Source organism: Taudactylus pleione, unplaced genomic scaffold (assembly GCF_031769625.1).
Source record: "Taudactylus pleione unplaced genomic scaffold, aTauple2 ptg000977l, whole genome shotgun sequence".
NCBI classification, from domain to species: Eukaryota; Metazoa; Chordata; class Amphibia; order Anura; family Myobatrachidae; genus Taudactylus; species Taudactylus pleione.
Genome location: NW_028285378.1, coordinates 6,986,820 through 7,002,446, shown reverse-complemented (window position 1 = coordinate 7,002,446; position 15,627 = coordinate 6,986,820). Strand labels below are relative to the sequence as shown.

The following is a 15,627-nucleotide window of genomic DNA, read 5'->3' as shown; positions in this document are numbered from 1 at the left end:
GTATGTCCTGATAACTCAGGAAGGCTGCTTCCCCGTTGGAATCCTGGAATGAATTATTGCCGAAATTCCCGGAAGATGACATTCTGCCAACGCCAGAATGTTTGCCACCTCCAGCATGGCTGTTCGACTTTGCGTGCCTTCCTGATGGTTGAGGTAAGCTACTGTGGTCACATTGTCGGACTGGTTCTGGAAAGGCCTGCCATGAAGGAGATCTAGTGCTAGAACCAGTGCCATAAAAATTGACCGGAGTTCCAAGATATTTATGGGCAGACGGCTTCCTGATAAGTCCACCTTCCCTGAAAATTGCAACCCCTTGTCACCGCTCCCCATCCTCGAAGACTGGCATCCGTGGTGAGGAGTACCCATCTTGGAATCCGCAGAGGGCGATCCCTGTTCAGATGAGCTGTCTGAAGCCACCAGGACAGGGAGAACCGAATCTCTGTAGAGAGAAGGATCATCTGAAACTTTGTCCACTGATACTGACTGTTCCAACAAAACAGAATCAAAAGCTACAAGGGCCTGGAGTGGAACTGGGCATATTCCACCACACTATAGATGGAAACCATGGACCAAAGGACCTGCATTGCTGAGTGGACTGACACTCTCTGATTGTTGAGCAATATGCACACCTGCAACTGTAGAGCTGAAATCTTTTCTACTGTTAAAAAGATCCTCTACGCCTGAGAATCCAGGAGCACCCCCAGATATATCATTTGACGAGTTGGAAAAAGTGACAACTTCTTCCAATTGACAATGCAGCCGTGCTCTTTTAGGCAGGCCACTGTCAGCTGGAGATGATGAAGCAAAACCTCCTGAGATTGAGCCAATATCAGAAGGTCGTCCAAGTATGGTAATATTCTGATCCCTTGTCATCTGATATGAGCAGTCTTGACTGCCATTATCTTGATAAAAACCCAAAGAGCTGAGGCTCGACCCTTTGTTTACAGACCAAAGGGTAGAGCCTGAAACTAGTAATGTTGCTGACGAACAGCAAACTGTAGAAACCTTTGATGGGATAGTGCTATAGGCACATGCAGGTATGCGTCCTGTATGTCCAAGGAACCATAAAATCCCCAGGTTCCATTGCCAGCACAATTGACCGTAGGGTTTCCAAACGGAATTTGGGTACATAAATAAATCTGTTGAGATGCTTTAGATTCAAGATAAGCGACGAGACCCATTTGCTTTCTGAATAAAGAACAGATTTGAGTAATATCTGCTTTCCTGTTGAGCCAAGGGAACAGGAATAATCACCCCTGAATTCAGCAGAGTCTGAATGGCTCCCTGGAGAGCCCAGGCCTTGACAGAATTTGTTGGGGGATTTCTACAAAAAAACTTCAGAGGAGGATATCGCCGAAAGGTGATTGCACAGCCCTGAGAGACCACTTCCCTGACCCTGGCATCTGTTGCTGACTGATGCCAGGTGTCGCAAAACTGAAGAAGTCAGCCTCCCACCCTGTGGTTCCCCAGGGGGAGGCCCACCCCATCCGGCTGAGGGTTTGTCAACCGGCGTGACAGCTGGATGTCTGACAGACCTTCCTTGTTGTGGCTTGGTAGTTCTGCAGGAATTTGACTGCCTGGAAAAGCCTTCCCCTGAGGGCGAAAGAACCGAAAGGAAGACCGTCTCTTATAAGTGGCTGTTGATGGCAGACCAGCAGATATTACAGATGCCACTATTTTATCCAATTCTGGACCAGTCACTTACCAGGAAAAGGGAGGGATTACAGAGCTTTCTTGGAACCTACATCCGCCTTCCAGGATCTTAACCACAGGGCCCTACGTGCAACAATCGAAGTTGCTGATGCCCTAGACGGCAAAATTTCTGTGTACACTGCCGCATCCCCTACGTAAGATGATGCCTCTCGCATAAGAGAGAAATAAGTTAATTGTTCTTTTGTAGCATCTGGCATAGTCTTTTCTAATGCCACCATCCATTCTTCCATGGCCATGGCCACCACCATGGCCGGTCGCAAAATCATCATGATAAAGAAAAATTTATTTCAAACAGGTTTCTAATCTATCATCTGTAGCATGCTTAAAGGCTGCAGATGGAATGGGCACTTATCCTCTTTATATCCATTTTCTGCGAGTGAATGTGACACCTTCTTCGTAGCATGGAACCGTCTATCTGGATTATTCCATGCCTCAGCCATAAGCTCCAAAACCTGTTCAGATTGAGGAAACTCATCCTTAACCACCTTCTGTCTAAAGAGCGGAACTTTAGACCTAGCAGGTGCCTTATCCTCTAAATTTAATATGGATCTAACCGCCCTCACAAGAGAGGGAACATCCACAGAGGCATGATGATCCTCTTCCTTAGATACAGACTCCGAGGAGGAACCCTGTGAAACATCCGATTCATCTTTTGGCTATTGCCTTCTGTCGGCATAGTTCCGTATTTAGGGTTTGCAAGCCACTTTTTCTTGTCTTCCATTGAGATTGTGCGGTTCTCCGTTCAAGTTTTATGTTTCAGTCGACAATTGTTTTGGCCTCGTACTTACACCAGGATCTTGTCCTTCCAGTTCTTCCTCCTTCGGTGAATTGCCAGATTTGCGATGCTCTGCTAGTGGTGCTGAGATCTGCAGTTTTCCTGGGATATGTAATTCTTGGTACACCGCACTGTTATTTGCGACACGCATGAACATGGTGGGCCGGCTACTCAGCAGACCCTTGCACATTGGATCCGCTCGGTCATCAATCATGCCTCTGGATGACAACGCCTTCCACAAGGGCGGCAGCATTCTTGTGGGCAGCATGATGCAGGTCCGATATGTGGCTATCTGATGCCCTGTCCACATGTTTACTCAAGTTTTACGTTTCAGGTATTTTGCCTCCGGCAGCACCCACTTTGGGCGTTCAGTTCTCCGGTCAGGTAGCCTGAGTGTTCCCTCCCCTGGGGGGGCGGCTTTGGTACATCCCATAGTCCCATGTTCCCCAGCCTTGCTGCAAGAGTAAATAGGATTTTTGGTCAACTTACCATTGAATCCTTTTCTCTTAAGCAGGTTGGGGAACACTGCGATCCCTCCCTCACACTCAGTCGTGCGAGGTGTTTGGTTCTTGACCGGTCTTTTCCCTACTGGTTTGTTTGGTTGTTCTAAACAGTTTCACGAGGTTTCTGCTACTCCTCTCCAGACTTTTTTTTAAAGAAGCACTGGGATTGTCGGATTGCAGAGGGTAGGAGCTTAGGTTTTAAAACTACAGTTTAATTTAAGTGCCACCTCCAAACCCAACCTACAATCCCATGGTCTAGTGTTCCCCAGCCTGCTTAAGAGAAAAGGATTCAATGGTAAGTTGACCAAAAATCATACCAAAGAGCATACCTGTGCCTGGCTGAGGTCACTGCTCACTAGCAGTCAGGCAGACTAATATGCTTGGGGCATGCCTTGCTGCTTGGAAACTATGGCTCATCATGTTTCTGAAGTTGTTAGATGGCATTATATGCTGTCAGCAGTCAGAATGGACTTATACATTCGCACTCATTCACATACACAAAGGAGACTAGACACCTGTGAATTTTATACTGAAAGTAATCGTAGAGAGTGCATTCTGTGTAAGCATTTGAAAAATTGCCTCCTACTTTTACCACAAACTCTTGAAAATAAATTCAACTTTAGATCTTATGTCTGCCATTGCAACCTATACCCTCACCTTTTCACCATAATCCTCTCCCTCACCTTTAATCCTTATCTCCTTAATTTATTTCCCACGACTTTGTCAACCTGTTTAGAGATTAAATTTACATGACCTATCATCCTATCTTCTCTAATTTTATCACTCCACCCTCATTTCCTTCTATCCAGTTGCTGGAGAAGAGGTCACCATCTCCTACCTCTCTCTCTGTTCTCTCTAAACTGCTTCACACCCTCCTTTCTCCTCTCTCTCTCTGCCTTCTTTTGCCCCTCTCCTTCTCTCTCATTGTTCTCTCTGCCCCTCTCCTTCTCACCACCTCTTCTCCTCTAATTATTTCGTCCTCCCTCTTCCTTTCCCATGAAAAGAATTGGGCTGCCTACACCATCACTGCCGTACTCTTGTGCCTTTTGGATGACGAAGATCTTCCACTGCTATGCAGTTGTCCGACCGACTGCAATCCTGCCGGCCGGTGAGGAAGGAGAGGGCCACCATGAGAGCCAGAAGATGGCTCGGAGCCCAAGCCCATCAATCGGCCAAGCCATTGTGTCCTGGAGTCGAAAAAAAATTCCCGGCACCTCAGTCTAGGACACTCGCGTCCGTAGCCACAATGAGCCAACCCGGGGGGACCCAGGATCGGACCTGGAGAAGAACGAAAACCATCCACTGATGGAGAGTGATGAGTGCTGTTTGACGGAACGAGAAACAGACGAGAGGAATGTCAAGCAACCTTTTCCAGCTTGGAGAATTACCCACTGGGACTCCCGTCAGTAGAAACTGGTCCATTGTATAGTACCAAAGTGAAGACCAACATGCACCACAACCGAATGTTCCACAAAGGTCGATGGATGAGGCACCAGCCTAACCTTAGACCAAGGTCGGTAGGTTGCGGTCGCTGACCACCGCCAGAAAACACAGCTGGAGAGCGGTGTTGGAGGCCACCCCAGAGCTGAAGTGCAGACAAGGAAACCAGTTAGGCTTAGCAAATCGGGATAGGGAATTGATCCGAAACTGTGAAGCCGAGGTATCCTTAACAAGCAGAACCTTCGAAGAGGGACAAATTATGATACGTTTTGTGCGCACTATGGGCGGCAGCACCGATCGTAGCAGAGGCTCCACCGAAAGGCAGAGCCCGGAATAGACAGTAGACAGAGTTGATTACCCACGGAAATATAATGACCTGTCCAAAATTGAACCTGAAGACACGTGTTCCAGACATCTAGCAAAGATTTGTTGGTTTCCGTGCTGTGGATTTCTGATCAGAGGAAGTTCATGCAAATTGAACTTCCCACCCCCTGGAACTCAAAGTACAAAGAGACAAGAGCAGCTGGAATGAGCCGTTCGTCATTCGAACTAGGAAGGCGATAGAACTCCAGTTTCCGTACCCACTGCGGAACTGGAGCATGCTGGCTGAGGAGTGGCATGACAGCATGGGCCAAAGCCATCGTGGTCGTCACCTCCAGGGGAAGAGTGATGTCCAACAAAACAATGCCTTGGAGGCGGACCTCTGAGGTTCACAATGGAACCATTTGCAAATGATGCCTAGCACCCTGGTGTCTAAAGACCTCACTGAAAGGTCTCTAAACATGAGCAACCGTCTTACTACTTGCCAGCAAACTGGGTAGGTGTTGGGTTTTTCTTTTTTGAGCCTTGGCCCTCCCAATGTGGAGTGGTCATAGAAAAAAAAAAGTAACCCCAGAAACTGAAACCCTACCGGGGAAGAAACGGCTTGTGGGAGACTGACCTCTACAGGACGCCCCACCCCGAAAAAGAGCGAAAACCTGGAAATGCGGACCCCTCCGTTATGGACAGCCCCTGGCAGATAAGTGCTTTAATGACCGGTGGGGAATAATAGAATCCAGGACTGGATGTAAGAGAATGGCCTCACAAAACCAAAGAATGTACAGAACGACTCATCATTGAATGTGTAGTCGAAGCACAGAGCAAAAAGGCCACATCGAGCCACCATGACCGTAGCCGAAACTTGAAAGGCCACCTGAGCACCGTCGTGCACGGCACCTCACACAGGTTCAGCTTGCACAACGGTCCCTCCAACTCGAGAAGCGAATCCCTGGGCGCATGACTCTGCAGCCCCATGACGAAATGTCAGCTGAAGGCACCATAGTTGAAGTTACCCTGACAAAGCCCACAAAGGTCGGTAAACGACTCCAAAGCCTATGATAACAGACTTGAGACAACCCGTCAAGCTTTAAGCTAAAGGACAGCGATCACCCTGTGAGGTAGGCCCATAAGGACACAGAAGCCATTGGAAACAAAATGTGCAAGGAACCAACACCTTGTTAGTCGGCGTCTCCTAGTCCTTCCAGATGAGACCGGAGAGAACTGAAGGATGGAAAGTAAAGACTTTGAGACCAACGTGTGAACGGACCCACAGCCATATCTTTGGTCCCTATCCAAACCGCCTAGAGATTGGCGCACATCAACAATAAGGGCTTCCACGCATAGTGCAAAGAACACCTCACAAACCAGTATGCCATTTTAGTATATGTGCTGCCAAAGCGATGCCAAACTCCGTAAGTTCAGCAATTTCTAAACTGCTAACGGAGATCTGGAAGGCGGAAGACACCTACAAAGCCACTTGTCTGCGCCATATGCAGCTGAGGATCCTGCGTGTCAAAAGAAAAAAAACTGTTGCATCCACCACTGCTCCTCGCTGCCTGCAACGGAGACAAGATGCGACTGGCCATGGCTGGGAACGTAGCCTACGCCTGCACAAAGTAAACCACTCATGCATGAACTTGGGTCTCCTCTTAAGGCGCAACGAGCGGGTGGGAATCGAATAGCCAAGGTCCCAAGCCTGCACAGGTTCTACCATGGGTGACCACTCCATACACATCTGGTCCCCAAGGGCAACAGCAGGTTACAATGTGCACATACAGCAAAATCCGCCCATTAGCCGGCAGATTTTAAACCATTTTACAGAGACATCAAAACAATAAAAACTTTCACATAGTCAGCATATACATGTTGCATAGACCGCTAACACAAACAGCAAGGCACTAGGCATGCAAGGAGACCAAAACAGAAGCTGCAAGGGAGAGGAGAGGTGTAGTTTGCCATGCAGGGTAATGTAGTTTGCCAGCAAAGGAGGTGGTGTCTGTGTATACCCTGCTATAGGCAAGACCCGGAGACTGTACCGCTGCAGGAGAGGGAGTGCAGCGGCAGAAGCTCCGTCCCCTCCAGTCACCACTCTCCTGCGACCTAGAGTACTTCCCTTTAACCGGGAAAACTCTGGTCCAGCTCGAGTGACACGGGCAGCCTGTCGTGTGCGCGCTCCTCCTTATATGTAAGGAGAGCCGCAGCAAGAAACCCAGAAAAATGGTGGCTGCCATCCAGCCCCCTAACATGCCCTAATCCTCTTAAAGAACACTGGAATGGTCGGATTGCAGGAGGGAGGATCTTAGGTTTAAAGCTACAGTTAAATTTAAGTGTCAGGTCCAGCCCCAGCCTACAATCCCATGGTCCAGTGTACACCAGCCTTGCTACAAGAGAAATGTACATTTAACATACCATTTTTTTACTTATTGGTTTCATAGCAGATATGACTAGGTGCACTATTTGGGATATATTGTTTACTTCTCAAATCAAGTTATTTATGATCAAAGTGATAAGCAAAACCAGTGCTGGTGGCTGAAAATCATAAAATTTGTGGACAAACAGAAGTGCAACTCTCTCTACCACCACATAACTGAACCCAAGGATTAATTTAATAATGTTTGCTGAATTTCTCACTATGTAACTTTTGGCCTAGGGGTGCCTTGAAATAAATGTTGATACTCTATGGCACTGTGATTCAAGAAAGTTTGGGAACCACAGGTCTATATAGTTTTGTAGAATGTTTGGCTTAGTCTGGAACACATTCTATCACTTTCATATGTACTAGACCCTACATCACCTTCCAGTGACCAAAAAACAAACGCTGACAATTACACCAAAAGAGAAAGACTGCTGGTTATGCTTCTAAGTAGTAACGTATTTCACATAATAAATATTATAATAATGCACCTAAGAAAATAAGCTATGTTCTTCACATTTGAATTGTTTACTAGGTTAGGAACTGTTCAGCACAGCTATTAGCTTTTCTTATATAAGTTTATTTCCACTCATTCTGTTCCTACTGATGGTTTTACAAAATTATCATACTTATACATTTTAAGTGTTTTTAAATGAAGTCTATGATATGTGCAAAAGGTGTTAACTCCATCTGTAAATGACGGTAGAATGGGTTGTTTGTTTAGCCTTGCCAAAGAGCATCTGGTAGATCTCCTCAGCAGAAACAGTGTACGATAGCACACAAATAAAATACATACTTGGGTGAAGGTTCAACAGATTTCAGCCAGCATTAAAATTGTTCACTTACCTGTTTACTCAAAGGCTTTAATCGCTCTTCTGGGGATTTTGTGCTAAAAGTCATCAGGTCCTAAAAGATAGCAAAATATGCTATTTTCAATACTTTGACCGTAAGATGTCGTACTAAAGCCTGTATAAATGTTATTGATGCTCCTATTTCAAAGATAAAACTTATACACGTCCTCTTAATTGTACAAGGGAAAGGTAAGATTTATTTTTTCTAGGTCTAACAGAACAGGTTATATCACAAATCACAGTGTTTCAAATATTACTACTTCACTGACCTTATAAAAACATTACCCATGTCTTTAACTACACTAGAAATGGCACACAAAATAAAAAGCTTAAGAATTATTTTTTTTTTATACTTTAGATTAACACAGCAGTAGCAAGAAATTACAATTTCCAGAAGTAGTACTGTATGTCAAAATTGTTGGCCAGGCTTCAGTCTTATTTGTATGTATAAAAATACTTTTTTGAGGGAGGCAGGGCGTAGCAAATATTTCAGTGACATAATTATGTCATATCATGTAATTTTACCATATCCTCAAAACATGCCTGGGTTTGTGCACAACCTTATCAGCCCAAACATCTTGTGGTTTATGTAGGAAAGTAATGAATTTCTACTGGTCTTTTTATTCATTTTTTTCAGTGCCAACACAAAAATAAAAAAGGAGGAGAGAATAGTTAATAAAATGCCCACAATCTACTGTATATTGAAAAAGTAACTGCTTCAATAGGGAAAAGATCTGTATTGTATTTGCTAAATTACCTGAGTGTCTGAGAGGAAATAAAGTTGGGATCTGTTCAGCCACTTGTGGCTTTCTGATGGTAGGGCATCTGGTACATCCCTTGGAACAAACACAGCCCATTCTACATTGCACTTGCAAACATCCAGATGGACATAAAGTGGCACAGGATCAGCAGGATTGAATATAAACACTGAAATAATTATTTCCAAGTAAATAAGAAAATCCATATTCCATCAACCAAAAAAAACATTTTATATTACATCCCAAAGTGTTGGAAGAAACAATGATAAGGAATGTTATAAAATTAGAAAATCAAAAGGAAAAAAAATAGAGGTGTGTGTGACATTTTCACCAAACACTTATTTGCCTACTGCTACATGAGTTAAGTGTAGAATGATCTGCAAACTAAGCTTTTCCTGCTTTTGCACAGTGTCGATGCACGGTACGCAATAAGCACACAAACTTCTCCAGGAGTTCTAACCTAGGTGCACTTGTAAGTTATAACTTGTTTAGCATGAAATTCCATTTCTTGAAGCATCAATTCACAGATCAATGCTAGAAATGCTTAAGTGATTACATATCCTTGGTTGGTAGGGAAATTTCACTCCTAGGAGCCCCTACACACACTAAATAATTGACATTTTTCTCTACAGAGATACCAAAGGGTTAACTAGAGCACAAACAATATAAGAGCTATATTTATGAAAAAAATCTATGATTTTATTGCAAACATGTAATCATTTGTAGGTAATGGGTGAACTTTCAGAGATTTGCACATACTGTACCATGTAATTCCTTCTCAATACAAAAATAAGACTTATGGTATGGTACCTTTGTTAACTCTTTTTCTTCGAGGTCCATGGGGTCCACAGCAAATACGTTAGGTATGTGTTTGAAGTGATCCCGGCACCAAACAGTTAAAAACCCGCCCACGGCTACAGGCAGTTTGTTACCAAGCCCAAGTAGGAGAAGGCTAAAGAGAAGAAGGAATAACCCTTGTTCTCTAGAACCATTCTCTCACAGAAGAGGGAAATCACAGAGATACAAAAGATTACCCAATAACACCAGGTGCGTTAGAGTGGGTGTCCTGTGGACCCCATGGTATGTTATACCATAACTCTTATTTTCTTTTTCGGGGTCCATAGCAAATACGTTGGGGATGTCCCAAAGCAGTTCCCCTAAGGGCGGGGACACTCCTGTGTCTCAGAAGAAAGGAGAATCCTACCCCCGAAGGAAGCATCCTGAGAGGCAAAGGTGTCAAATGCATAGAACTTGACAAAAGTGTGGACAGAAGACCATGCGGCTGCCTTGCACAACTGTTCCGCAGAGGCACCCCAGTGAGCCGCCCATGAAGGTCCCACTGATCGTGTAGAATGCGCAGTTACTGAGTCTGGCACCACCAGATCGGCCTATGTGTAAGCATGAGAAATTGACATACGAAGCCATCTGTCCAAAGTCTTCTTATTGGCTGGCCAGCCACACTTATGACAGCCATACAGCACAGAAGAGAATCTGACTTCAAGTTGCTGGTGCGATCTGTGTAAATACGTAGCGCACGGACAACATCCAGAGAAGCCTCACCTACAGAGAGGCCTGAAGTCTGAAAAGCTGGGACCACAATTTCTTCATTTATATGAAAAAGAGATACCACCTTAGGAATGTATCCCGCCTTCGTACGAAGTAGAGCTCTATCCCGATAGAATATCAAAAAGGGAGAGCGGAAAGAAAGAAAGCTGCCAAATCAGAAATCCTACAGGCAGAGGCGATAGCAAGAAGAAACACTGTCTTTGCTGTCAACCACTTGAGGTCTACTGATTTCAGCGGTTCAAATGGGGAGCCTGTAAAGCCCTGAGAACTAATGACAAATCCCATGGGGCTACAGGGAGAACAAAGGGCGGCTGAACCCCTAGAACACCCTGAAAAAATGTCCTTACATCAGGCAGCGGGGCGATCTTCCGCTGAAACCAGACCGAAAGTGCAGAAACCTGAACTCTCAGGGTGGCCAGACGGAAACCCCGCTTTACACCAGTCTGAAGAAAAGAAATCACTCGAGAGACCCTAAACACCTTAGGGTCATATCTTCTCAGTTCACACCGCTGAAAAAATGAGTACCAAATTCTATAATAAATGCGGGCAGAGGAAGGTTTTCGTGCCCTCAACATTGACCGTATTACAGAATCAGAAAAACCCTTTGTCTTTAGGACGGAGGCCTCAAGAGCCATGCCGTCAAAGACAGACGAGGAAGATTCGGGTACAAGCAGGGACCCTGTTTCAACAGGTCTGGCCTTAGCGGAAGAGGCCACGGAGTGTCTATGGAGAGACTCTGTAGATCGGTGAACCAATGGCATCTGGGCCAAGCAGGAGCTATCCGTATTACCATACCGCTTTCCTGCTTGACCTTCCTGATGACCCTGGGAAGAGTAGCCAAAGGCAGAAACAGATACGCTAGTCTGAAATTCCACCTCACTACCAGAGAGTCTACAAATTCGGCCATCGGATCCCTGGTCCTGAACCCGTACCTGGGCACCCTGTGGTTGTGCCTTGAGGCCATGAGGTCTATTTCTGGAAGCCCCCCCATCTGTCCACCAGGCTCTGGAATACCTGTGGATGAAAAGCTCACTCCCCGGCGTTTATTACCCTGCCGACTCAGGAAGTTCGTCCCAATTTAGGACCCTTGGTATGAACACGGCTGATATTGCCGGAAGGTGACGTTCTGCCCAGACGAGAATCTTTGATACTTCTGCCATGGCCGCCTGACTCAGTTTGCCTCCCTGATGATTGAGGTAGGCTACCGTGGTGACATTGTCAGATTGTACCTGTACAGGCCTGCCCCTCAGTATTCCCCGAGCCTGCACCAGCGCTCTGAATACTGCCCTCAGTTCTAGGACATTTATAGTCAGAAGACTCTCTGCCTTTGTCAATCTTCCCTGAAAAGTGTGCTGACCTGTCACCGCCCCCCAGCCATGAAGGCTGGCATCGGTCGTGAGGAGTACCCAATTTGGAATCCAAAATGGGCGACCCTGGTTGACCAACACGTCCACAATCACCACGACAGGGACAACCAAAATTCTGGTAAGAGATGGATCATCTGAGACTTTATCAAATGGTACTGGCCGATCCAGAGCAAAAGGATCAACTGCTGCAATGGTCTGGAGTGAAATTGGGCATATTCCACCATGCTGAAGGTGGAACCCATAGACCCCAGCACCCGCATTGCTGACTGCACAGACACCAACCTGTTGTGAAGCAATTTGCGTATCCGCAAATGAAGAGCCGCAATCTTGTCCTCCGGCAGATATATTCTCTGTGACATGGAGTCCAGGCGTGCCCCCAGATGTACCATCTGCTGCACTGGTAGAAGCGACTACTTCTTCCAATTTATGATCCAGCTGTGACTGTGTAGACAGGAAACTGTCAGCCCGATATGATACTGCAACTCCTGTGGAGACTGCCACAATAACAGGAGATCGTCCAGCTATGGCAGAATTCTGACACCCTGGCACCTGAGACATGCCATCATTACTACCATAACCTTGGTAAACACCAGAGGGGCTGCTGAGAAACCAAAAGGCAGTGCCTGAAACTGGAAGTGTTTCTGCCCAACAGCAAACCGCATAAACTGCTGTAGGGATAGTGTAATTGGTACATGCAGATAAGAATCCTGGATATCCAATGATACCATAAAATCCTCCGGTTCCATTGCCAACACAATCGACCGCAGTGTTTCCATATGAAACCTGGGCACCCGAACAAAAGTGTTAAGCCCTTTCAGGTTCAAAATAGGCTGGTAGGACCCATTTGGTTTCTTAATCAAAAATAGGTTGGTGTAATAACCTTTCCGTAGTTGATTCCCTGGAACCGGGATAATAATAATGTTTGACATTAGCAGGGATTGTATAGCCTGTTGGAGGGCCAAGTCCTTTGCAGAACCTACTGCCTGAGTTATGCAAAAGAACCTTTGGGGGGGACTTCTCAAGAATGTCAGGGCGTATCCCCAGGAGACTACTTTCCGAACCCAGGCATCTGTTGTCGTGAGATGCCAGGTGTCTGAAAACTGAAGAAGTCGGCCTCCTACCCTGGGATTCCCCAGGGGAGGTCCGCCCCATCAGGCCACAGGCTTATCCTGGGACCTGGAAGCTGGATGTTTGTTTGGCAAGGGTTACTTAGAAAGTGGTTTTCTGCTAGAACTGGTTCTAGGTGAAGACTGACCTCTAGCCTTCCCCTGCGGCCGAAAGGCCTGAAAAGGATGACCCTTTAGGTCTGGCAACAGATGCTGAGGGTAGACCAGCCGTTTTAGAGGCTGCCACCATAGCTACAATCTTGTCCAGTTCCGTGCCAAACAGAATACCTCCCGTAAACGGAAGGGACTCTAAGGCCTTCTTCGACCCTGCATCTGCTTTCCAATCTCTTAACCAGAGGACTCTGCGCGCCACAACCGAGACAGTCAATGCTTTAGAAGATAATATACCGGCATCCAATGCTGCCTCTCCCAAATAGGATGCAGCCTCCTTGACATAGGAAATAATCTCCAGCTGTTCCGTGGATACCTCTGGCAGAGATTCTGCCAGTGTCCTCATCCATTCTTCAATGGCTTTGGAAACCCAAGCTGTAGCCATGGCTGGGCGAGTGGCCGCTCCTGAGAGCGAGAAGACTAAGAGAGGATGCAGATGGTATGGACAATGTGGCACTCCTTAACAAATGTGCTAAATGCGCATCTACTGATGGTGGAATTTCCCATTTAGCACACTCCTCCGGCGGAAAAGGGTATAAGGATGCAACCTTTTTTGTAAGATGGAACTTCCTATCTGGAGAATTCCATGCCTCCCCCATAAGTTCCGACAGGTGTTCAGACTTGGGAAACTCAGCCTTCACTACTCTCTGGTGCTTAAATACAGACACCTTTCTCTGCAGTGGTTCTCCCTCATCTATGTTCAACACAGCTTTGACTGCCCTAATTAAAAAAGAGACATCTGCTGCTGAAAAATGATCCCCATCCTCTCCAGAGAGAGATTCTTGAGAGGAATCATGCGCCTCCTCACCCTCATCAGAGGATGTACTGGAGTCTGGGGCCTGGCCTGCGTATGAGGCCGAACGCCTTCTGGTCTTTGGCTGCACTGGTCTAGCTGCGTGTAGCGGTTGCTGAAAAGCTGCTGAAGATGAAGCCATGCCCTGACCTGAGTGAACATACATGTCCATCCAAGATGGAAGCATAGGGGGCATACACATGGCAGGCTGCTGAGGATATCTCAACACTGGGGCCACTGGGGCTGCCATTCGTTCCGCAACCTGTGCCATAATCTGGGGAAAAAGTCCAAGGGGGTTCTTGTCCAGAGGCTGGTAAGCTTGACTGATGTGGTAACTCCTTAAAACAGTGACCACATAATCCATTTTGTATGAAATCCTGTGGGGATAACCCCGCTTTGCAGGCCATACATGACATCAGCACAGGGGCCTCAGCCACCTGTCTTTCATATTTTTTAGACATAATGATTTTTATGCAAAGTTCAGAGCACACGTTACAATGTTTCACCCCAACTTCCCCACACACCTGTAGTAGAGGGTTATAAGGAGAAACAGCAGTGATAGGTTAACAGACTGACAGTTATATAGACATAAAAGGCAGTACAACACAAAGCAACTTTCAAAGTCACATGCAATGCATAATATATCCCCTTAATTGAGTATATGCATCTTAAGCTCTTAGTCCACTACGAACAGCTTCAGGCCTAGTAGGATAGAGAGCTCTGTATAACCAGTCACCATGGGAGAGGTATACAGGGAGACTGACCCAACCTCCTGAGTGCACAGCCACCGAGAGCACCTGAGAGTGGTCTCTGGCCGACTTGTATAGAGGGAGTGTGGGAGGAGCAACCCAGATGTGGGAACCTTGAAGTGGGCCAGTGTGAGGGTTGGGGTAGAGCTCACCTCCCCTATGCTGTATGGATCCACCCGGCTCACTGACATGTCCGCCACTACTGGCCCCCCGGCTGTCAGGAATCCGTCAAGTCCCGGTGGTCTAGTGTGGGAAGCAGTCTACCTGGCTCCTCACTACAGTGTTACCCCGGCCAGTCTCCAACGCCAGAGGACCGACCGCCACGTGGCTCCAGCGTCAGCAGCCGCCGAAACCACCTTAACTGCATCCCGGTTGCAGTCCAGGGCCCTGTGCCCCTGCTTTACACCAGTGTTGCGGCGCCGGCGAGGGTAGATGGAGCAGCGACCCGGGCGTCTGTCAGATGCTTAACTGCTTCCGGTTCCTCATCCACAGCACGCGCCGCTTGCGCAAAAAAATAAAAAACCTGCAGTCCCACTTTCAATGAGGTGCCTTCTCACACCAAACAGAACAACTGACTGCCTGTAGCCGGAGGCGGGGTATATGTGGGGAGGACCCAGTGCATCCTGGGAGCTGAGGGATTGTTTTTAACTGTCTGGTGCCTGGATCACTCCAACCACATACCCAACGTATTTGCTGTGGACCCCATGGACCCTGAAGAAGGAAAAAAGTGTTATGAAGTATAGTGCAATATTATGCTATGTTCCATAAGAAATCATCTCTACATATGCATTTGCATTGTGCCACACTTACAGTTTGCTTTTCCAGAAACAAATGAGAAAGCAGCAATATTTTCCGAAAGGGAGTCCGGCTGCAGAACTACAGCATCGAGTTGGACCCTCCATACCACTGAAACATAGTAATTTGGTAAGTGTTTTATACGCTTAGGTAGAAAGAAAACTGATAGTTATAATACACTGACAATTATTATCTTTCCTACAATTACATCATTTATTCATGCAAATATAGGATTACTTATTTAATTCCATGATTAATATTAATTGTAATATCAAATATCTACAGTAGAGTTTGGACTGGAAAAGTGGC

The 15,627-nt window shown here is 46.4% G+C and overlaps 1 protein-coding gene across 1 annotated transcript in view; it reads right to left on the bottom strand.

The window, feature by feature from the left end:
* WDR75 (WD repeat domain 75) overlaps positions 1 to 15,627 on the bottom strand; it is a 292,493-nt gene that overhangs the window by 42,525 nt on the left and 234,341 nt on the right. The window contains exons 16-18 of the mRNA XM_088460739.1: positions 15,334 to 15,429; positions 8,771 to 8,940; positions 8,009 to 8,068 (exon numbers count right to left, since the gene is read on the bottom strand). Of these exons, the coding sequence (XP_088316865.1) occupies positions 8,009 to 8,068; positions 8,771 to 8,940; positions 15,334 to 15,429 (326 nt within the window). The remainder of the gene's footprint in view (positions 1 to 8,008; positions 8,069 to 8,770; positions 8,941 to 15,333; positions 15,430 to 15,627) is intronic.